The sequence below is a fragment of the Bombina bombina genome, chromosome 4, assembly GCF_027579735.1.
Source record: "Bombina bombina isolate aBomBom1 chromosome 4, aBomBom1.pri, whole genome shotgun sequence".
Classification (NCBI taxonomy): Eukaryota; Metazoa; Chordata; class Amphibia; order Anura; family Bombinatoridae; genus Bombina; species Bombina bombina.
This window is the reverse complement of record NC_069502.1, coordinates 744531820-744556964: the sequence shown is the minus strand read 5'-3', so window position 1 is coordinate 744556964 and position 25145 is coordinate 744531820. Positions and strand designations below refer to the sequence as shown.

The 25145-nt window shown below is 39.6% G+C and overlaps 1 protein-coding gene across 3 annotated transcripts in view; it reads right to left on the bottom strand.

Annotated features, from left to right (window-relative positions):
* Positions 1-25145, bottom strand: part of PHF10 (PHD finger protein 10) — a 123664-nt gene that overhangs the window by 90869 nt on the left and 7650 nt on the right. For all 3 annotated transcript variants that reach the window (XM_053710996.1, XM_053710997.1, XM_053710998.1), the window contains exons 3-5: positions 21881-22011; positions 19749-19832; positions 14796-14929 (exon numbers count right to left, since the gene is read on the bottom strand). In XM_053710996.1, the coding sequence (XP_053566971.1) occupies positions 14796-14929; positions 19749-19832; positions 21881-22011 (349 nt within the window). The remainder of the gene's footprint in view (positions 1-14795; positions 14930-19748; positions 19833-21880; positions 22012-25145) is intronic.

Genomic DNA, 25145 nt, shown 5'->3' with positions numbered 1-25145 from the left:
GGAGTAAAGCCTGATTCTAATGGTTATACAATAGAAGCCACTGTTTCGTTCACAGGGAGGATCTACCATAAGCACGTCCCAAAGTGGAAATATCAAACAATCAGACAAAAGTTATGTTAAAAACCTTGCAAGCCCCCACACATCCATTATGCAGATTTATTGAAATAACTATCAAAGTAAAAAAAGAAAAGGGGGGGGGTCCACAATACTCAAAAACCAGATAGTACGTAAAGGGACACTAAACCCATTTTTTTTCCCATTTGTGATTCAGATAGAGCATGCAGTTTTAAGCAACTTTCTAATTTACTCCTATTATCAATTTTTCTTTGTTCTCTTGCTTTCTTTATTTGAAAAAGAAGGTCTCTAAGCTAAGGACAATGACAGGGGGAGAGAAAGAAAGGGATTAAGATAGCACTCATTCCTACTACTAAAGTGTACAATGTAAAAAATAAACTTTAATCGTGCAAATACTTAAAAACAGGGAGAAACCCTGACCCCATTACATTACCCCCACTCCCAGTAAAAGACCGTGGGTCACTCCCCTGTTTCCTGTCCGATAGCTGGAAGCGTCGGCTTCAGGTGACAGGAGTGACCACCACTGTGTAAAAATAGCAACAAACGCTTTTCGGCCATTATCCAGCCTCTATCAATGTTGAATAAAATGAACAAGCCGAAGCTCAGTGAATTGCTGCCTTTTAAACACCACTGAACCGCCGCTGAGGCAATTGCGAAAGAATTCAACTGACACACCTCCTATGCATCCAATGAGATTGATAGTAATGGGCTGACAAATTCTCTAATGGCCAAAGTGGTAATACGGCATGCTCAGTGGTGGGCGGCAGTTACTGCTGATTGGGTATATGTCAGTAAAGGTAAATAAATGCCTATTATGACATCATCCGCTTGTAAAAGGATAGCTAGTAAATGCAGGAAGATACTATTGCAAAATACCTATAAATATTGACGATGACCTAGAAACAGATAGTCAAACAATTCTCCCTTTCGTAGTAAAAACTCAATATCGCATATAAATGCTATCTTACACTGTTTACACAGGCGGAGAAATAATGGCAGAATTACCTCCACACTATATAAAATTAATGGTATACTGTGGAGAAACTGACATCAAAAGATGACTAAGTTATAAGTGACATAACCAATAGCGATTTCTCAATATGATTTAAGCCTGCTGAAGTGTCTTAAAGGAGCCAAACTTATTTCAGTACCTTCAAAAGTCAATATGTACGTGTCCATACACTGATCAATCAAAATAGCGATGCAAAGGGCTAGTTTAGTACAGCTAGCTAGTAACAGAAAAGGCTGTTAATGATAGACCTATTATATCCATTACCACGAACTTGTGTATGGCTAAGTAATCTTAAGTAATCAAACAGTAATGCTCAACAACTGACACCTCATAAGTGAAGCATAATACATGTACCTAAAGGTTACGCAAAATTACACACCCCAAACAAATGCTCTTAAGATTAACCCCTTGAGTACTAATGACAGCTCTGAGCCGCCATAAATTGTCTCAGCTCAGAGCCGTCACTAGCACTCTCCCACCTTGAGGGAGATCTGGGGGCTCCCACCCGCTCCTACCCCGGCGATTTGGCCTGCATAGTGACAGGCATTGTCGGGGCTTCACGCTATGCGCGGTGACGTCACGCTCAATAACGTGATGACGTCACCCCGTAACTTTATTTATACTTAACAATGTTAAGTAAAGGCGCATGAGGCATGCTGCTTAGAAGCCTGTATCTCAGGCATCTAAGCAGTTACAGACCCCCAAGACCTACCGTTGGAATGGTAATTGCCTAACCTTTCCAACAGTGTAAGCCTTGGGGATCTGAAAGAAGAAATTAAAAAGTTAAAAAAAATTCTTCAAAAAATAAAAAAAAGCTTAGCACCCAGGTGGGAAAGTGCTTAGCACTCAAATGGTTAAAGGACATGAAACTCAAACATTTTTCTTTCATGATTCCGTTAGACAAGTTTAAACAACCTTCCAATGTACTTCTATTATCTAATTTGCTTAGTTCTCCTGGTATACTTTGTTGAAAAATCATACCTAGGTAGACTAAGGAGCTAGCTAGGGCCTGTGCACCAGTTTTTAAACACCACACCTTCTCAAAGGGACAGCAGTAGCTTGTATAACACAAATTAAATTTTCAGAAGCAACACACACCATTGCCACCTCTAATCACGCATATTGTTTGAATACTGATGCTCGGCACACACAGGATATGTGCATATGTCACTGAAAAACAGTAATACATTTTATTAGAAGCATTTTTGCTAAAGGGAGTATATTGCAAAAATGCTTCTATTTCCATTGAAAAACAAAATTTCATTGTTGACATTTCTATCCCTTTAAAAAGGGACATTGTACACTAGATTTTTCTTTGCATAAATGTTTTGTAGATGATCCATTAATATAGCCCATCTGGGAGTGTTTTTGTAACAATGGATAGTTTAGCTTATTTTTTTAAAAAACATTGTGCTAATTTTCAGACTCCTAACCAAGCCCCAAAGTATCAGATGTAGACCCAGGTCTACAAACTCATGTTTCTCTTGTTCATTTAAAGGGTTCTTTTCATATGCAGGGGAGGGGGGTGTCTGCTCTTCTTTATTTCCCGGCCCCTTTAACTTTGTTTCCCAGCCTAACTTTATCATAAGTGCTTGACTGAGCTTCTAAGTTTTTAAAAAGGTTTTATACTGGATTTTTAAATTTCAAACTTTATTAAATATAATAAAGGACATACATAGTAAAAGCAACAAGTGTAACACATTTTGGTTGATCAACACTATCTTGTGCATTTACAATCAACGCTTGAAGCAGAATCTCAGTTGCATTGCTAAACAAAAAAGGAAAAAGGCATGGTAAGAACTGATGAAGGTGGGGAAAAATTAAACAAGTAATACATTAAAAAGAAAAAGTGGACTTCCGGTGGGCGGAGCTAACGGCAGGCAGCAAGGAGTGAGAGCTCCGTGTTCTAAGAGCTACAATCTTCATTAATCCTGCTGTCTGCCGTCTTCCCACATATCAGCCTTGTTGGGCATTAGTAAGCCCTTACTGGCAACCTCTAGTGAAGGGCCCCACATCGCCCTTGCCCTCGGAAGGAGCCGTTGCGCATTATCGCGCGGAAAAGCCACAACTGCCGGGCGCCATATTGGGGAAGGCCCTCAGGACGCAGACCGCACATCGGAGCTTGCTGGGAGGTAGCGGGTACCTAGGCACGGACAAACTCAACGCCGGATGGTACACAGGTAGCAGGGAAACAGCATGCAACGAGAGACACAGTGGGGAGATAGACACGGGAGCGGGGTCACACCTAAACTGCTGGGCGCCATACTGGAGCAAACCCCCACTACACAGACCTCACACCTGAACTTGCTAGAGGGTCGCTTGTGCCCCAATTCAGAAGATCCCAACACCGGATGGTGTTCAGGCAGCAGAGGCCTACATCAAAGAGCACAACTGAGGGGTGGACACAGGAGCAGTGTCACACCTAAGGTAACGGGGTGAGAATTAAAGCAAAGGGAGGCCCCGGTTAGCAACACATGCAGAGTAAACAACAATACAGATTTTATTTGCCAGCCCTACCCTAATACAGCACACCTGCACAAACTAGCTGAACTCTAGATGATTTCACATTTCAGTGCTGGGGATATCTGAACGTTACAGAGGCTAAAGCACATGATAAACTTTTTATTCTAAAAGAATGCTGTGGGGCATGTATGAACTGAGCTAGAGACCTGAAAGAAGGTTTATCACAGCCACCCATAAAACAAAATAAAAAGGATCCCTGCAAACCCTCTCACATAATCCTTCTGCTACCCACCATCTATCAACCAACAGTGACACCTAGTGGCACAAACATATTAAGCCTTATCTCTATCTGAACTGTGTTATTGTAATATCAGTGCCTTTTACACCTCACATGAAGGTTGATAAATACTTCAAACCTCTCACTAACACACTAGAGGGCAAGATGACCTCAAAATCAAAACAAACCGACAGGAGGCAGCGACATGTCACAGAATCACAGATTGAAATTCCCCCTCCCCAGGCTCCTCTCATTTAACGATTAATGAATCAACAAACCTACTACAAGAGTTAAAATCTTTTTTTCTGCCTAAAATGGAATCCCTCCAAGCAGGTATGGACACCCTAACTAGTGAGGTGCGCCAATTTTCTACAAGGATGAATCAGGCAGAACAGAAGATCTCAGACATAGAGGACAGCCAGAACAATACTTCTACCTCCCTCAGACAATTGCTACGTCAGAATCAGGCGCTACAGGACAAGGTAGATGACCTTGAGAACCGTAGCAGGCGAAACAACCTCCGCATAATTGGAGTCCCAGAAAACATCAGGAACAAAGATCTGCTGGAATTCACAGCCCTCACATTTCCGAGACTTCTAGGCATTGATCCGGACCGCCTTCCACTAGACGTGGAAAGAGCCCACCGTATTGGCCCAGACAACGGCCTCTCCACTACTTCAGCAACCAGGCCCCGCCAGGTCATATTTAAATGCCTGAACTACCAAGAAAAGCTTGCCTTACTAAGGGCCTATAGGTCACATGACGCTGATGTTCTTTTTGAAGGGAAAAAGCTCCTGCTGTTTCAGGACTTCTCAGCAGAAGTAACCAAATTGCGCAAAGAATTTGCCCCCTATTGCTCCAAGCTGTACAATGAGGGCAGGCAAGTAGCGCTTCTTTATCCCGCCAAACTCAGACTACAGACCCCCGCTCTCCTAAAGAACTGAAAGCCTTTCTAGAAGCGGAGAAACAACAAGCTGATCCATAGATTTGGTCATATGCAGCATCACTATCTGGTTTTCTTTTTCAAGATGATGGGTTATGGACACACATGTCGTATGACACAGGAGGTTTTCAAAGCCGAAGATCCTACCATCGCTGGGATGGCCACCCCTGGAAAAATAGTCTTCAGGACACTGGGTGGGCGCAGGAGTGGCCCTTGCTGAGAACTGTTCTCTGCACTCCTGAGACTCCTACCTCACTAGAAAACAAGTTATTGCAGGCTGTTGTTATTGTTTTTTTACTGTTTTATTATACTTCTTTTGTATACTTCCCTACATTCTCAGGTACTTCATATATTGCTTATATGTCTGGCTTAGTTAACATCAAGGCATGTTCTCTAACCCTAAGCTATCATGTAATGGTTAACCCCCATAATATGCCGCACCAATATCGCCCCTTGCTTATAAACTACATACCACTGTATGCCTTAACTTTCTTTTTTCCTTCTCCCCTAGCAGAATACTCAGGGGCTGAGCTCGGCGGATGGGCTGACTGCAAACAGATATTTAGACCACTGACGAACATTTTGTCCGATCACCTCTCGCCAGTGATGTATGTAAGTCCTCTCCTCCACTACACCACACAACAGGTTACATATGTAATGTCAATATATTCCTCCACTCCTTCCCCCACGACACTCTTGCATACCCAGGTTACGACCACTACCCCCAACACTGCTTTCTTCCCTTACCCCCACACGGACCCGCTGCCCCTACTGTCCCACTAACCCCTCATATGGCCATAAAACTTAATGTAGTGTCTTGGAATGTGGGGGGGATAACCTCCCCAGCCAAGAGGAGCAAAATCCTTCAATATCTTTATTCAATACATGCAGACATTGCCTTACTGCAGGAAACACATCTCAGGGCAGAGGAACACGAGAAATTAAAAATAAGGTGGGTAGGGCACATCTTTTACTCCCCCTCGGAGGGAAGGAAGTGTGGGGTGGCAATCTTAGTACGCAAAAACCTGCCAGTAACCTTTTCTAATACAAAAATTGATGACAAAGGACGCTACATTTTTACTACCATCCAAGTTGACACACATAAATTTCAACTATGTAATGTATATGGCTCTAACCATTCTGACCAGGTGTTCTGGGCGTCATTACAATCACTCATTGCCCAACACTCAGACTCCCCAGTAATAGTGGGAGGGGACTTTAATATGGCGCAAGCTTGTCCATTAGACAGATTCCCTGACCCAGCCCTCCCCCCTACAAAGCAAAGATCACATCCCAAACACAAAAAAGAAATACAAATAATATCTACGTTCAGAGATGGGCTGGGGCTACATGACCTCTGGAGCTCCCAACACCCAGACCACAGGGACTATACTTGCGTCTGTAAGACGCACCACACTTTCTCACGCATTGACTACTTCCTCACATCCCCTCAACTTGCTCCTAACATCCTAGACAGCTACATCTTCCCAATCACAATATCAGATCACGCCCCCATAAAATTAACGCTGCAACCACGTAGAGTGCCTCCTTCCCAAAAGACTTGGAAGTTCCCCTCATATTTATACACTAATGCAGATTTTCGGCAACACCTGAAGGCCTTCTGGCTAGAATACACCTTTGATAATAACCGACACAGAGCCAACCCTGATCTGTTTTGGCATGCTTCCAAGGCAGTTATTAGGGGAAGAATCACAGCTTATACATCACATCACGCTAGGTCGCAAACTAAAGTCACCACACAACTCCTCACTAACTTGACCGATGCCTACAATACCTACCTAACTAGTCCTACAACACTGAATCGCCAGAAGTATTACGATGCTAAGAAAGAGAGAGAGAGACTCACACTTGCAGATCCTAGACCATAAGTTTAACATACACCGGCAGGGTAGGTTTTACCGACATGGGAACAAGGCTGGTAGACTTCTAGTAAACTTGGTGAAACTCCACACACCTAAATCCATCATAACTGCAATTAAATATGGGGTACACCTTAAGACTGACACCAAAGATATAATGAGGGAATTCACAGTGTATTACAAATCACTATAGACTAGCCAAAACATAAAGGAAGAAGACAAGCACACATTTTGGAGTAATGTTATAATACCTCAATTGTCGGAAACCCAGAGAGATAGTCTCAATTCTCACATACATGTGCAGGAAGTGCTGAGAGCCATCAGTACCTCAAAAATAGGAAAAGCTGCAGGCCCGGACTCCCTCCCTATTGAGTATTATAAGATTCTTAGCACTGACACTAGCCCCAGTACTAGCCTCCACCTATACTAGCTATCTGCTAGGGAAATCTACCCCAGATGCGAGATTCACTGACGCTAATATTTGTATCCTACCAAAGCCCAATAGAGACCATACACTACCCTCCTCATATAGACCGATCTCACTGCTTAACAGTGATTACAAGTTATATACCAAAATACTGGCAGACAGATTGGCGGAAGTACTGCCAGACCTGGTGCACCCAGACCAGACTGGCTTCATTAAACATCGAACCTCAGTAATTAACATTAGGAAAACACTTGCTGTCATATCCCATTACTGCAACTCATACTATACAGACCATCAGAAACCCAAGGTAGATGCATGCTTACTCGCCATCGACGCCGAAAAGGCGTTCGATAGAATAGAGTGGGACCATCTTTATACCTCTCTGGAAAAGTTTGGCTTATCTGGGCACTTCCTTAATGCACTCCAACAACTATATGTATCACCCTCAGCTTCTATACTCATTAACGGTCAGATATCCCCCTCATTCCGCCTGGAAAGGGGAACCAGACAGGGGTGCCCCCTATCACCGTTGCTCTTCAACCTGGCGATAGAGCCTCTAGCATGCTATATTCGCCAGCACAGTGAGGGCCTAAAAATTCATAGACAGACTGTAAAACTTATCTTTATACGCTGATGACCTCCTCTTATATGTCTCCAACCCACACACCAACATGCCCGAGCTATTGCGCATCTTAGACAAATTCAGTGCTGTTTCCGGATACAAAATCAACATAGACAAATCCGAACTAACATGGTTACACAACACAAAAAAAACCAACTGCAGGGCACCTGAAAGTGACTACGGGCACCTTCACATACTTAGGGATACACCTACACACTGACGTGAACAAATTGTACCACCTAAATATAGGCAAAACACTAACCCACATTCAGAGTCAGATAACAGGCTGGAGAAATTTACCACTATCTCTCACGGGTAGAATCCAACTCTTGAAAATGATTATTCTACCGAAATTGCTTTACCCCTTACAGATGCTTCCTCTCTTGTTGCCCAAACGAGACCTCAACACCCTGTCGGCCCTGTTCGGTAAATTTGTCTGGCATCATAGGAAACCGAGAATTAACAGGCTTCACCTAACAATGCCAGTCAATTCGGGTGGACTCAGTCTTCCCAATCTTAAATGGTACAACTGGGCATCCCTGTCTAAGATAGTGGTGGGGTGGTTGACCCAATCAGACTACTTCTCCCCCCCCCGTGGAAAGGGAACTCTTAACACCCATACACCCGGCTTTCCTACCGCACACACCGTTGGCAACACTTCCCCCACATATAAAACAAAACATACTATTCAGGGACCCGTTGAGAGCCTGGGCCAAGCTTTGTAAAACATGGGGGATAGAGTTCACATTTAGCAAATACTTGCCGCTCCAAGGAAACCCCAACTTCATCCCAGGGTATACCAAAGCTGTTTTTAAACATTGGGAACACCGGGGGTTGACCACGGTAGCACAATTGATTAACCCTATGACACAACAGGTGCTCCTCTTCACTGACCTCCAAACGCAGTAAGCCCTCCTTACCACACACAGATTCGCATATTTCCAAAGTAGACACTATGTGCAAAGCCTTCTGAATGAGGGATTAGCTTCCCTAGACATAACCAAGATTGCCGCTCTCTGTAACCTAGCATCTCAGGGACAACACTCCATATCCCCCATCTATAAGCTAATAGTTACATATCACGAAACACAAACAATGCAGGACATCATTACTAAATGGCAGGGACAGAGGATCCCTGAGGTCACAAAAGAACATATCATACATAGTATATCACCAGTCAGAGCAACCACCCTTTCAGCGGGCCTGCAGGAAACACAAATAAATTTTTTGCACCACGCATACATAACACCTAAAATCCGATCTAAATGGGTTCAGGACGCTGTAAATGAATGCTCTAAGTGATTGGCACCTACCCCAGATTTGATACACCTGGTCTGGGACTGCCCGAAACTGCTGAGATTTTGGGGCAAGACCAGATTTTGGTTGTCAAAAGTACTCACAACTGACATAACTCTAAAGGCAGCCGATATATTCCTCTTTCAGGACATCTCTCTATCTCCCAACCACCAAAAGTTCTTTAACTTAGTAGTGCTAATGGCTAGGAAATTAATCCTACAATACTGGGCTAAGAATAGGGAACCCCCTTTCAAAAAACTAACTCACGCAATATACCAGCAATTCCTGGCAGAACATGCAGACACACAAAGCAATCACAACGCTAGAATTAAGCCATTCATGAACAAGTGGGATCCATACATACTGTACTTGCCGAGGGGTCTCAGGAAAAAATTATTGCGTCCCTTTGAACACTCTGTGTTCATGCTGAATGAAAACTTACGTGGACGCTGGTGTATTCCAGAGTCTGACTCTGACTCTTAAACTGACCATGACTGACTTACTTGAGGGACCATTAACCAAATGAGGAGAACCACAAACTGAGATCACAGCCATCCGCCGTAGCAGAAGCCCGAAAACAACTGCATTTAAATAGCGAAGGTATCTAGACTGTTTTTTGTTTTATGTTAACTGTTGGCACTACTGCATCTGATTTTAGGTCTGATCAGGGTCTTTCAATATTGCCAACCTTTATAGCAGGCCTGAATACGCACAAATATACTTGGCGCAGGATGAGACTTACACAAGTATTAATGAGGAACTCACCAATGTGCGGTCAATGCCTTAGAGTAAATTTCGAATGCACCTTGAATTGTATAACTCTACAACGTCCCTAGTCTTATTGATGCTGGTTGCCGTTATTTATTATTTATTTTTTGTTGTTGTTCTGTTTAGTTTTGTACTTTTTTGTTGTGTTATTTTAAATGTTTTAAGTACACAGGGGGCTTGGCCGCTTCACATGGCTCAAGAAAATACTTTATGAACTCGAAACAGACTCAACCACGTTGAAAAGACTATACTATGCTATATACTGTTATGTCTAATGATGAACATTATTGTGTAATGCTATGTGGTGCTGATCAAGTTTACCCTGAGAAAAACTTCAAAAATAAAGTTAAAAAAAAAAAAAAAAAAAGTGGTTGCTGTGTCGGATCAATCACACAAGTATATTACGGTGTCCCTGTAAGTCTAATTACACGGTTAATTCTCATTTGAAAGTGGGGGTTTAGGTGTCTGTATATACTGGATTTTCATTTCAGTATCTGTTCATATTCTTCTTTATAGCAGTGTCTATTACATGCAGTTTTATGTAACTGTATGTATACTGTCCCTTTAAGAAGAAGTCTCAAAAAATACTAAACGTCTTTTATAAATTGTCCTTTTAATCTAAATTCTTTAGAAAAACCATCAACACATTTGAAAGTGATGACTGACCAAAAATTTGTGATGTACTCCATCTGGAAGAAACTGCATAACTGTGTAAATAAAAAAAGGTGTGTAGGTCTAGCACTAGTATGTACACCTACTGCTCTCTCCAGGAAAGGTGCCTAGTTAACCTTAAAGGGACATGAAACCTACATTTGTTCTTTCATGATTTAGAAAGAGCATGCGATTTTAAACAACTTTCTAATTTACTTCTATTATCTAATTTGCTTCATTCTCTTAATATTCTTTGCTGAAAAGCATATCTAGATAGGTTTAGTAGCTGCCTCGTGTGATTGGCTCACCCATGTGTATTGCTATTTCTTCAATAAAGTATATCTAAAGAATAAAGTGAATTAGATAATAGAAGTAAATTGGAATGTTGTTTAAAATTGTATTCTCTATCTGAATCATGAAAGAAAATTTTTTGGGTTTAGTGTCCCTTTAAAGTGCAAGAAACAGATTGGAGTATGGAGTGAGCGCCAAAGACAGAGGTGATGAGGACAGTGGACTACTGGTATAAAATAAATATATTTATATAATCTAACAAACAAATTAATACACTTTAATACATATTAATTACTTAAAAACATGGATCCATGTGTACACAAAATATAATAAAACAATTCCAAAAAATACAGTAATTTAAATTGAAGGCTGGTTTTTTCCCCCACAGGTTTTTATCACATTATATTGGATTTTAGCAAGTCGAGTTTTTTATATATATTTTTTTCCATTTTTTCCTCCTTTCACAGGAATAAACCACACCCATCATAGGATGTATCACTCCAATTAATATTGGATTTTTTTCACATTTTTATTTTTACCATTGTTTAATTTTTTCATGTTTTAAGTTTACATGTCCACTACACATTTTTTTGGACTTGATTTTTTGTGTTGTTTTTCTTGTGGTTTTATTTTGGAAATTAACTAAACAGGACCGTTTTTATAGCACTTTGGACACCTATTCACCAAAGATAGACATTCACAATATTAATTTTGGACACATTCACTGGATTATTTCACATTTGGACACTTATTATATTTGAATTTTACCAAATTTTTACATTGGTATTGCTATACGAACTCTGTTCTTATTGTATCAGACATGGATCCATGTTTTTAAGTAATTAATATGTATTAAAGTGTATTAATTTGTTTGTTAGATTATATAAATATATTTATTTTATACCAGTAGTCCACTGTCCTCATCACCTCTGCCTTTGGCGCTCACTCCATACTCCAATCAGAAACTGCATAACTCACATGTAGTAAACGGACAACATACAATTTACTTGTAGTGGCCACGTTATTGTCATCATATAAAATACTTAATAGGGTCATACCATGCAAACATGAGATGCTAAGTCGTAGACTTTTGTGTTTTCTGAGTGGGTCAAAAATATAAAAAAAAAAGATTAAGATCTTCAAAATTGGAAAAAATTTTTTTTTTCTTTATTAAATTATATAAAAGACTATTGTTTGTTGTAGAATGTAGTGTGCATTGAAAAATATATATATTAAAAAGTTAAAGACAGTAAACACAAGGGCTGCAACCGATTATTTTCATAATCGATTAGTTGGCCGATTTTTTATCCGATTATTCAAATTTTTTTTTTTTTTTTTTTAAAGATTACTTAAAATGAAGGTTAAGTTACCGTAATGTCTATACGGTATAGCATTAAGTGTGTTAAATAAACATAACTTTCATTCATCAATTCTTATATTAGTCTGCATTATTCAAGTTATTACCTTTCAAAATTAATTCATGAACGTCCACAAATTCAACCCGTTTTTCAGGGGTTTTTTTTTTTACCGCTGGGTCACGTTTTTGAGTAATCCAATTGAAATGTCGGCCGTTAGGCGGTCATCACTTCACGTCATCCGCCCTTTTAGTAGTAAGCGCATGCGCTATTGAAATAATCAGAAAATGCGAAAATACGTGCGCTTCCGTACTCATTTGGAACAAAGGTTAACTATTAGCCGCATGCGCAGTGGTTCGCAGCATTGCCTATTAGTGCATGCGCAGTTAGAGACTGCAGCAAGAACGCGCAATTGAAAGACACAGGGACTGCTGAAGGGGGAAGTAGGGCATGGGAGGAGTCGTCTAAGCGGTAGGGATTTTTAGATATAATTTTTATTAGAAAATATTTAAAGTAATGTAAAAAAAAAAAAAAAAAAACTTAGCGACTAGATTAGGGTCATATGGAGACATGCTAGGTTGTATTGCTTCATCTCAAACTTTACCTTCACTTTAAGGGATGGTCTACACCAATATTTATGGTTTAAAAAGATAGATGTTTTGCATAACTAACACAGACACTACTTAGCTAATATTAAGAAATTGTAAAAAATAGTTTTAAAATCCTCCTGAACTTAATAAAACTTGCTGGCTTAGTACGCTATTTCAGTCATTCTCTGGGCTAAGGCTGAATAAGTTCTGTTCACAGACTGGACTTCCTCATTAGTGTGAACATGCGTGTTCAAGTCCAAAACAGATTGTGTAATAAAAATGTATATTTCAAAATATAAAATTTTCTTACATTTGTGCAATAAACCAAAATTCCTAAGCACCCCTAACCACTAAATGTGTATAGTGATTAAAAACCCAGGGAAATAAATGCAAAAATCATATATCCCAGGTCTCTGAATCAGAAGGAAATTAAAATAATAGAACAGTGGAGTTTGCTAACAAACTGAAAGTTTATAAAAAATGTTAAAGTTGTATTTTTGATGTAAATTTTTGCAGTGCAGTGGCGATGTTTTTCCTGATGTAGCTGTGCAGGACTGGGTACTAAGAGGACCGAACAGGTAATTAAAGTAAACTTTTTGACTGGTCTGATGAGGTTACTTTGTCCTGCCTAACAGTGCCTAGTACCTAGTCCTGCACAGCTATATCTACAGCAACCCCCCGCTCAGGCCCGCTATTAGTAAGATGACGAAATTGCAAAATTATTTCCTACATAGTGATTCAAAGCACCGCCAACAGAAGAGCAAACCGGAACACATGGATCGCAAGCACGCTGTGACTGCAAACTGAACAACTAACGAACGCTGGGTGCCAAGGAAGAGATACAAGATACTTATGCACAAACTTGTATACAAATACAATACAGCTTCCTGTAACGTCACGTAAACTACGCGTCAACCAATAGGATGAGAGCAGATTAATGCATCTAGTTCTGTAAAAAGCCTGCACGCCGTGGGAGTGGGGAGGAGTAAGGTGGCGCCATTGCGCAAAGCAGTCTGCATGCCGTGTGAGAGGGGAGGAGTAAGATGGCGCAGCAGCGCTGAACAGTGTATGAGGCTCAGCATAACTACGATTTTCATTATCGATTTTATCGATTAGTTGTTTCAGCCCTAGTAAACACCAAAACGTTTGTTTAAAAAGATAGATAATCCCTTTATTACCCATTTCCCAGCTTTGCACAACCAACACTGTTGTATTAATATACATTTTACCTGGGATTACCTTGTATCAAAGCTTCTGCAGACTGCCCCCTTATCTCAGTTCTTTTGACAGACTTGTATTTCAGACAATTAGTGCTGACTCTTAAATAACTCCACGGGCGTGAGCAAAATGTTATCTGCAAGGCACACATGAACTAACACCCTCTAGCTGCGAAAAACTGTCAAATACATTCAGATAAGAGATGGCCTTTAAGTGCTTAGAAATTAGCATACCTACGTTTAGCTTTCAACTAAGAATACAAATAGAACAAAGTAAATTTGATGATGAAAGTACATTAGAAAGTTGTTTAAAATGACATGCCCTATCTGAATCATGAAAGTTTAAATTTGGACTTTAAGGTCTCTTTAATAAAAAGAGTAATATGAACAAAGCATGGTTTAATAAACAAAATATAAAATAGTAAATCTTAGGTTCTAATTTCAAGCTCACTTTAAACATATAAAAAGAATGCGATTCAAACAGCAAATTATAAAATGTTAAAGTTGGAAATTATTCTTTAGGAGATCATTTGGGTAACCTATTACCCTGCACATGATTGGCCGGTATGCATACAGCCATACACAGTCCTCTCCCAAGATGTATAAAGGGAACAAAATTAAAACTGGGAACCATATTTATAAAAATAAAGCTAAAAACTGTTTAATGGCATTGTTACAAATTAATATTTGTTTAGCAGTGCATTTCTTGTTTTTTTATGTCATTTAAAATGAATGCAAAATCTTTTACTTCACCACACTAATAAAGCACATCAGTGTTTAAAAACAAAAGCACTATTAAATGTCAATACTAGAAAGCAGCATTATAACTATTTCCTTTTCCTGCACTACATCCTTAATTGTAGCATTGTTTTTTATTTATGGTGCAATGGTATCTAACAATTTATTTCTATGAATAATTACAACTTACTGAGTATTCCTTGTAATGATCTGCTAAACGCTGTCGCTCTTTCTCCTGAAGTATAACAGAATACTCTGAATGCTTAGTGGGGTACTCTTTTATCATGAGGTCTATAACTTCATCACTTCGTAAAGCCGTCAAACCTGGGAGGGTAATAAAAAGGAAACAGTCATCTGACCATTCACAATCAGCCAAAAAACTGATACTTAAATTGGGACCAAGAAGCAATGTGTTTTGTGAAGCAGGGAAGGAGAAACAGGGCTTGAAAACCAGGAAAATCAAATGAGGGACAGCTTGAAACACTAAAAATAATAAAATAAAAATAATTTTAAATAGTACAAAGTCATAATTAAGATTTAAGGACCTAGAGAGAATGATTCACTCTATGCAGAAGTTAAAGGCACGTTTAACCCCTTAATGACCACAGCACTTTTCCATTTTCTGTCCGTTTGGGACCAGGGCTATTTTTACATTTTTGCAGTGTTTGTGTTTAGCTGTAATTTTCCTCTTACTCATTTACTGTACCCACACATATTATATACCGTTTTTCTCGCCATTAAATGGACTTTATAAAGATACCATTATTTTCATCATATCTTATAATTTACTATTAAACTTTTTTTTATAAAATATGAGGGAAAAAATGGAAAAAAAAACCACACTTTTTCGAACTTTGACCCCCAAAATCTGTTACACATCTACAACCAACAAAAAACACCCATACTAAATAGTTTCTAAATTTTGTCCAGAGTTTAGAAATACACAATGTTTGCATGTTCTTTGCTTTTTTTGCAAGTTATAGGGCCATAAATACAAGTAGCACTTTGCTATTTCCAAACCACTTTTTTTTTTAAATTAGCGCTAGTTACATTGGGACACTGATATCTGTCAGGAATCCCTGAATATCCCATGACATGTATATATATTTTTTTTTAGAAGACATCCCAAAGTATTGATCTAGGCCCATTTTGGTATATTTCATGCCACCATTTCACCGCCAAATGCGATCAAATAAAAAAAAAAGTTCACTTTTTCACTTTTTTTTTACAAACTTTAGGTTTCTCACTGAAATTATTTACAAACAGCTTGTGCAATTATGGCATAAATGGTTCTAAATTTTTCTCTGGGATCCCCTTTGTTCAGAAATAGCAGACATATATGGCTTTGGAGTTGCTTTTTAGTAATTAGAAGGCCGCAAAATGCCATTGTGCACCACACGTGTATTATGGCTAGCAGTGAAGGGGTTAATTAGGTAGCTTGTAGGGTTAATTTTAGCTTTAGTGTAGAGATCAGCCTCCCACCTGACACATCGCCCCCTCCTGATCCCCCCCAAACAGCTCTCTTACCTCCCCCACCCCACAATTGTCCCCACCATCTTAAGTACTGGCAGAAAGTCTACCAGTACTAAAATAAAAGGCATCCTTCCCCCCCCTTTGCATATTTACATATGCTGCTGTGTAGGATCCCCCCTTAGCCCCCAAACAGCTCTCTAACCTCCCCCTCTACCTTCTTGGCAGCCATCTTGGGTACTGGAAGCTGTCTGCCAGTACCCAGTTTACAATATATAGTGTCTTTTTTATTTGTTATTTTATTTTTTTCTGTAGTGTAGCCCAAGACCAACCCCCACCCCCTCCCAGATCCCTTAGATTACTTTTTTGGGGCATTTCTTCTCCCCCTTCCTCCCACTTATACTTGATAATTTTCTGTAGTGTAGCGGTTCCCACCCGCTCCCTCCCTGTGCACGCGCCCGACTGTCCCGCCCCCCTCTGTGTCTTAGAACTCATCGATGGCGCCCACCCGCCTCCCACTGCAGCTCCCACCCACCAACGAATGCGGCCATCGATGTCCGGTGTAGAGGGGGCCACAGAGTGGCTCTCTCTGCACCGGAGGGGTACAAATTGTTATTGCAGGATGCCTCGATATCGAGGCATCCTGCAATAACCGGAAAGCAGCTGGAAGCGATCAGGATCGCTTCCAGCTGCTTTCCAAACCGAGGACATACGCCATACGTCCTCAGGCATTAACTGTATTTTTTCTGAGGACGTATGGCGTACGCCCTCGGTCATTAAGGGGTTAACAAGGCTAATTTCGCTATAATAGACTCCTGCTTGTGCTTTTGAAAGAAAGAAAATGATCTAGCTATCTACCTACAAACCCAGGAGCAAGGAATACACTGGCTCCAAACTTTCGGAGTTACTCTCCATGTATCTATATACAATACCACTTTCTGGCTCCCACCCAAAAGTATATCTGGCTTCTAAATATTCTTACTCAGCTTAAAGGGACACTGAACCCAAATTTTTTCTTTCGTGATTCAGATAAAGCATTCAATTTTAAGCAACTTTCTAATTTACTCCTATCATCAATTTTTCTTCGTTCACTTGCTATCTTTATTTGAAAAAGAAGGCATCTAAGCTTTTTTGTTTCAGTACTCTGGACAAAAAAATGGGCCGGCATGTAAACTTGCATTTCAAATAAAGATACCAAGAGAAGGAAGAAAATTTGATAATAGGAGTAAATTAGAAAGTTGCTTAAAATTGCATGCTCTATCTGAATCACAAAAGAAAAAATTTGGGTTCAGTGTCCCTTTAATATATACACATTACCCCTACCCCGCATGCCCAATGTCTTGGGGTCACACTTGACTGAGACCTTTTCTTCACTCCTCACATTCAGTCCTTGGCTAAAGCCTGCCGCTTCAACCTTAAAGGGACACTGAACAAAAAATGTTTCTTTCGTGATTCAGATAGAGCATGCAATTTTAAGCAAGTTTCTCATTTTACTCCTATTATCAAATTTTCTTCATTCTCTTGTTATCTTTATTTGAAATGCAAGAATGTAAGATTAGATGCCGGCCCATTTTTGGTGAACAACCTGGGTTGTTCTTGCCGATTGGTGGATAAATTCACCCACCAATAAACAGTTGCTGTCCATGGTTCTGAAAAAAATAAATAGCTTAGGGACCTTCTTTTTCAAATAAAGATAGCAAGAGAACGAAGAAAAATTGATAATAGGAGTAAATTAGAAAGTTCTATCTGAATCACGAAAGAAAAAATTTGGGTTCAGTGTCCCTTTAAAAGAATCTCTAAAATTAGACATTTACTTACACAAGACACAACTTAGATTTTAATCCACTCTCTCATCTTTTCCCGCCTCGACTACTGCAACTCCGTCCTCTCTGGTTTACCTAGCTGCCGCCTAGCTCCTTTACAATCCATAATGAATGCCTCGGCCAGGCTCAGCTTCCTCACACGTCGCTCTTCATCTGCTGCACCTCTCTGCCAATCCCTTCACTGGCTTCCTCTTGCCTCAAGGATTAAACACAAAATCTTCACTCTTAAATACAAAGCCCTCAACTGCACTGCTCCCCCCTACATTTCAGACCTTGTCTGAAGATACTCTCCCTCCCGTCCCCTTCGCTCTGCTCACGATCTCCTCCTCTCGTTACTACCTCACATTCCCGTTTACAGGACTTCTCCAGACTGTCCTCCCATCTTTTGGAACTTCCTGCCTTGCTCCACAACTCTCCCCTAGTTTTAACAGCTTCAAGTGCTCCCTAACCACTCTACTATTCAGGGATGCATACAACCTACACTAACCTTTCCTAACTCTATTGCTTCATAAGAGCCGACTATAACAGTGCAACTCTCGGCAGGGCCCTCTACCCTATAAATGTTATCCTGTATACTGACTATGTTTATAGCGCTGCAGAATCTGTTAGCACTCTACAAATACCGAATAATAATAATAATAATAATAATAATAATAATAATAATAATAATAATAAAATATATATATATATATATATATACACACACATATATATATACACACACACACACACACACACACACACACACAAATATACACATACACATCAGTCAATGTCCAGCACTCACTTACAACCACTCAGCTGAGATTAAAAGCAAAAACTGGAAGAGTTAGTTACCACATCTGGCCAAATGACAAGCCCAGGTACCACGTCAAGGTCTCTCCCAAAACCTGGGTCCCTAATGCAGTCATACAATGCAAGCTCTCAATCAAACTGGGGACAAGTCAAGGGTGCACAGAATTATGTCATCTCCCTAGACATATATAAAACACGGAAGGGGACTGCACTCTCAGAGTACACATCCTGTGACCCTGCAACATGCACAGCCCTGGGTGCTCAATAGAGTCCCAGGCAATTAACCCCAGACAAGTCTGGGTGCAAGGAGCATAGGTCTAGGGAGATTACATAAGTCTGTGAACCCTTGACTTGTTCCCAGTTTGTTTGATTGAGAGCTTGCATTGTATGGCTGCAAGATGTAGGTGATAAGCCTGGCTGCTCCACTAATATGTGGAAGACAAACAAGATGAAAACTGGCTGTAGCAGCAAATGCTGCAAAGGAAAATTTAGTGGCACTAGACACCCAGAAATTGCTTGACCACTGCTACCTCCCCTGGAGAGAGTATTAAAAAAGGGACATAAAACACTTTGAGATGGTAATATAAAATGATAAATCGTATATATAAAAAAAACCTCTGCAATATACTTTGATTATTTATTTTGTCCCCTTTTCCTGTAATTTAAATGTGTGCTTCTCAGTTTCTGTGAGAAATGGAAGTGCAGAACACTTTTATATTCCACACAGCCATTGGCTGCACTCTAGTGACCTATTTATAACTACTGTCCCTAATTGGCCACAGCAGAGAAGGTAACCTAAGTTACAACATGGCAGCCCCTATTGTTTTATAGATTTTTAAACGTTTTCACTTATTTTGTCAATATTTAAAAAATCTAATGAAACTTTAAAAAAAATACATCTACATGTCATTTTCAGACTAATCTTTTCTTTGAATGCATCATTCTATCTAGGATTTATTTAGTGTTTAATGTCCCTTTAATGGGATGCCAGGGGCCTTTTTATTTTCTTGTTAGCGATTAGCAGAGGAGGAGTGACCATTTTTTATGCTAATTACCTAAAGTACATTGAGTTTCCGTGATCACGTTTTGCTCCCTCAGATACACTTTTTCTTTGTGAGACAGATCTCTTCTCTCCAAATCTTAAAAAAAAAAAAAAAAAGAAGAAATTAAAAATGATAGAGCCTTAAAAGATGCAATAAAACTAGAAAACATAAAATCTCAGGAGAACTGAATTAGTCAATAGGATCTGAAAAGTCAATATAATACTGTACCAACATTCAATATCAGGAAATTATAACACCAACTATAAATGTTGCCTGAAGAATAAAAAATGCATTCTGTTGTAATATAAAATTTCATTCATTTTACATTTTACGCCAAAGCACAGGTTTTGGCATAATATGAGTGGTTCAAAAAAACATGTTTTGTTAGTAACAGTTTTTCTGCTAACAATATGGAATATATATTGCACACTCACAATACAACCAATTTATACATATTGTTGCATAACAAAATAGCCCCACACAGGTCGTTGAATAAAAGGTACTAGAATAACTAAGTAAAACCGGCGACACCAAAAGTCAATATTTCTGTGAGCTAACAGTTTGATTTGTTGTCCAATCAGCACTCTAGCTACAACAAAGGGCAGTCAAAGGGAAGAGCGCTGATGGGAGAACAGTTCAAATCTTAAGCTCACAGAAAAAACTTCTGAAGTGGGCAGTGGAGCTCGGGGTATTCAAATTTCATATCTACATTAAAAAGTAAGTTACAGCGCATCTTCATTACAACTGATTAATTAAACACCATCTAAAATATATATAACATTCTGCATCTGATTTTATAAAGGCGAGAGTTTAAAATCATTTTAAGGCGATGCTTTTATGAATACACTAACAAATTGATACAATTTTAACAGTTATAAAGAATACAAAATGTCAACAAAAAAAAGTTGACATTCTTATGAAAAACACAAAAACAATACCCTCTAGCTCAGAGCTTTCCAAACTTTTCATGTTGGTGACACACTTTTTAGACCTACATCATTTTGCGACACAGTAATTTAGTTGTACTAGCAAACAGGAGGTTAAACTAACTTGTTTTAAGAGATACGGACACATACATAAATGATATAATAACGAAATGTATTTGCAAGTATCAGTATGTAAGTATGTGCAAGAATTAAAATAAAGTTTAATAACACCAATAGCTACTTACTATTTAATGGGATGTATGAGGTTGATGGGATGAACACAATTTCTGAATATTTGGTGGAATATTAGATAAAGATACTCGCATTTCATCATCAAGCATTTTTAAGCTTCCACTTCCTATCCATATATCAAGAGCAGGAGCAGCAATGCACTACTGGGAGCTAGTTGCAAAAAAAACCCACTGACTTCAGCTCAGCGTTTAAGCTGCCGCCCTCAGAGCTCGGTGAGTCCGATTGACCACTGCCCACATACACACTGCTGTCCCACTCACTGACTACACATGCAGTCATGAGCCGATTGAGGAGACTACATGTGCAGTCAGGAGCCAATGTGCCGCCAATGGGAATAGTTTCAGTTCCCACTGAGCTGCGCCAATAGGTTAAGATGATCTGTGTCCCCCTAGGTATCAATTACGTGTCAATCATGTGATATGCGTAGCAGGCAGGCGGAAAGTCAGAAACCAAAAATAAAATTAAAAAAAAATTTGTACTGAAGCAGGGACACACCTACACACTGCTGCCGACACACTAGTGTGTCCCGACACACAGTTTGGAAAGCACTGCTCTAGCTACATGAAGCCTACAAATAACAGCAAACATATTTTTTTATTTAAAAAAAAGCAAACAAAACACCTTGAGATTGTAACATAAAATTATGCACATTTATTTTTTTCCCAAATTTGCCATCCCCCTGTATCATGTGACAGCCACCAGCCAATCACATACTAGTATACATATGCCATATGAAATTGTGCACATGCTCAGTAGTAGATGGTTTCTCAGAAAGTGTGTATATCTAAAGAATGTGTAAAATTTGATAATAAATTGGAAAGTATTAAAACATCATGTTATATCTGAAAAGAGAGAAGAAAAGAGAGAGAAGAGTATGTGCTTCATTCCTCTAATTATTTAGAGGCAAAAAAGAAATGATCCTTATAACTTAAAATTATTTATTCCTATTAAAAAAAATTAAATTACCTGGATATTTGCGTTTAAATGAAGTGACACCTAAATATTCACTGACTTGTTCTTGTAGCATATAGTACTCTCCTGTTTCATCCGATGGCCATTTATACTCTGTAAGATTTTCTGCTGGAAAGTAATTGGAGCTAAAATAAAAAAAAAAAATATCTCATCAGGAAATCATAATAAAAAATGCATTGTTCAAAATGTCAGCACCAGTTTGTGACAGATATAGATTAGATAGACAGGATATAATGTTTAGAACAAACATTTATAGATACACACACACTTTTTATTAGTGTGTCCTTCAAGTGAAAACATGAGCTTAAATGCAAAACTGCATTTAAAAAAATGGACATAAATGTGCAATAAGGGCAATAAAATAATTTGATGCAAGCAAGCGTGTATTATTAAAAAAGCTTTGTGTACTCTACCCCTCCAAATAGGTTAACTCCTGATCAGTAATGCACTACTGGGACTCAGCTGAACGTATCTGTTGAGCGCATTTTTGGTTCAGAACCCTGGATAGTGTCTGCTTATTGGTAGCTACATTAAGCCACCAATCAGCACCCAGGTGCTGAATAAAAAATGGGCCAACTCCTAAACTTTACATGCCTGCTTTTCAAAAAAAGATAGCAAGAGAATAAAAACTGATAATAGGAGTAAATTATAAAAGTTGCTTAAAACTGCATGCTCTAATGCTCTGAGGTTCCGGTGGAGGAGGAGCTACACACAGGTGCTGCACAGGTGCTGCTTAGCTCGTCTCTCCAGTCACTGGGAAATTGGTGGTGGATTCTCGCACCAGCCTCAGGTTCTGGGGCTATCCCCCTGATAGCTATCGCAGATCTACTCTGGAACCTTTCAGTGGCACGTTATCCCACTGTTCTGAGCCTATTTGCTGCCTACCTGGTCTTCCTGGCTACAGCCCTTTCGTTATTGCCCATTTGGCTTTGGAAGCGGTTTGTGCTGTCAGAGCTTTAGCTTGTTGCTTCTGATCCTATTTGGAGCTCCGCTATTCCTCTGGAGTTTGGCTCTCCCCCCCTCCGTGTGGCTGCCACCCCTGAACAGATCAACTTTGACACCGGCCTGCAGCTTTCTCAGCTTACCTGTTGCCCCGCAGGTCTCTGCGGGTCTCGCCGCCTTGGGCCCACCCCCTGCCCTCCCCCACCGGTGCTGCGTGGGAGGGAGTCGGGCCTGGACGAGCTGCTGGATCTGGCGTCTGGCCGCCCCTCTGCTTCATCGCCCGCTTGGTGCGGCTCCATCATTTCCCCCCCACCGGTGCTGCGCGGGGGGAGTTGGCTGTGTCCTTTGCTTGGGATGGAGGAGCTCCGGTTCTTCTGACCTCAAATTGTTCTACAGCGGCTTGGAATCAAACGTCACGGGTGGCAAGCGGACCAGCAGCGCAGGAGGGGGTGAGTCTTATTTAAAAACAGTGTATTATATACCCTACTGCAGTGGTAAATTGAAAACCCCAGAAGAAGACATTGCTAACATAAAACAATACTAAAGCAGGATAGCTACTCTGACACACAGACTTGATGACTGTTTAATCCTGAAAGGGCACCACAAGAAATTATTATTCAAGCCAAATAGACATATTCTACTCCTGCTTGGGCACTTAAGAAAGGAGGATAACGGACAAATATAGCTCTGTAGCCAAGCTTAACTGTTATATCTCAGACTGAGTACAACGCTACCAAAGGAGATAACATTTACAGGCCTATGGACACTATAAGCCTTAGTCTAACAGTCTGCCTAATGGTGTAACTAAACTTATGCTTTCACATGTTACCTGTATTTTCTCTGCTTCTCGTCCCTCTCTTTTTCCTCCTTGCTTAAACCATAGTATATCAACACAGTCGATCATATCTTTAATTTGCTATGTGTTTGGTAACAGGGGTATAGATAGTAACCCCTTACTCTATAAATAATCGCAGTAATTAACACTGTTATATCTTATAAAATGGAAGTGATTAGAAGCAGACATGGGAAATAATTCCTCAGGCTAAAACGAACTGTAGAAACTTACAACGATAAAATAGGGGAAAAAAAAACCCTATCTTCTTTTTAAATAAACTATCCTTAATTAATCTCTCAGATACCAACGCAGTGCTTGGTGCACTATAGGGGTTAAAATAGTGCCTAACTGAGATTTTGTACGAATTTAGGAAAACCTCTGCACACTATAGTTGAGATTAGCCCAATAAGCTGATATTTACTTACACCTATCGCTTACTTTTACTCAAGAGGTTAAAAATCCGTGATCCCAGCATATTGAAGAGCACTGACCTATTAGAAAATAAATAGAAGCTCAACACTGGGTAATAACTGTGAGACTTAAATCTCTGAAAGGTTTCATCTTGTAGTCTTCCTTAACACTAAAGCATTAGAACATAACAAGACTATAGATAGTTCTGTTCCCATTGCTCAGAAGGTGATACATTAATTTATAGTTGTTACTATATATCTAAGTTTCTTATTTTTACTGATTGATTGAAAGTATTAAGGTCTTTTTTGATTAAAAAAAGAGAGTGAATTAACAACATGCAGGATTGATTTAAACTCATAATACTATTTTAAACATCTCTGGAAATATAGAGATAATAAGCCACATATGTTGAAACTATAATAATAAAGTCTATTTGCTCATGCATAGGAGATAAAAAGGGAAAAAGGAAAAGATTCCTCCTTTTTTTTTTTTCTTCTTTTCCCCCTCTACACTGACACAGATTATTTCACTTACACACCGATTAACCAGAATAGCACAATTCACAGTCTTTAACACAGAATTGGTTCACTTTTAGCACCCACCTCACTGACTCATTTTAGGGGTCTTGATCCATCTTCCTCAACCTTCACACCTCCCCTTTTTTCTTATAATCACTAGTACCACAATTGGATAAATCCATCAAAAAGTCACCACCTTGAATTGGTGCAATCATAAGCACCCTCACGGCTCAATCACTTTACACGGGCCATTCATTAATCTCCCACCCTGTCCCTTCCACCCCATATTCCCATTCCCCTCTCTCTCCCTTTTTTTTTTTTTCCTCAAAGTAGTATATGGATAAATTCCTTGGTATCTCTCACAAAACACCCTCACCAGGAATGGCAGGTAGACAAAGAGATAAGAAATCTAAGAATGTACAGGACTCAGTGGCTGACACTCAATCAACCCTAACGAGCACAGTCACACCTGAACCACTAAATGTCCAAAACCTAGTTGCCAACATTTCTGATGCCCTCTCCCCTAAATTTGATGCTCTAAGGATGGAAATTA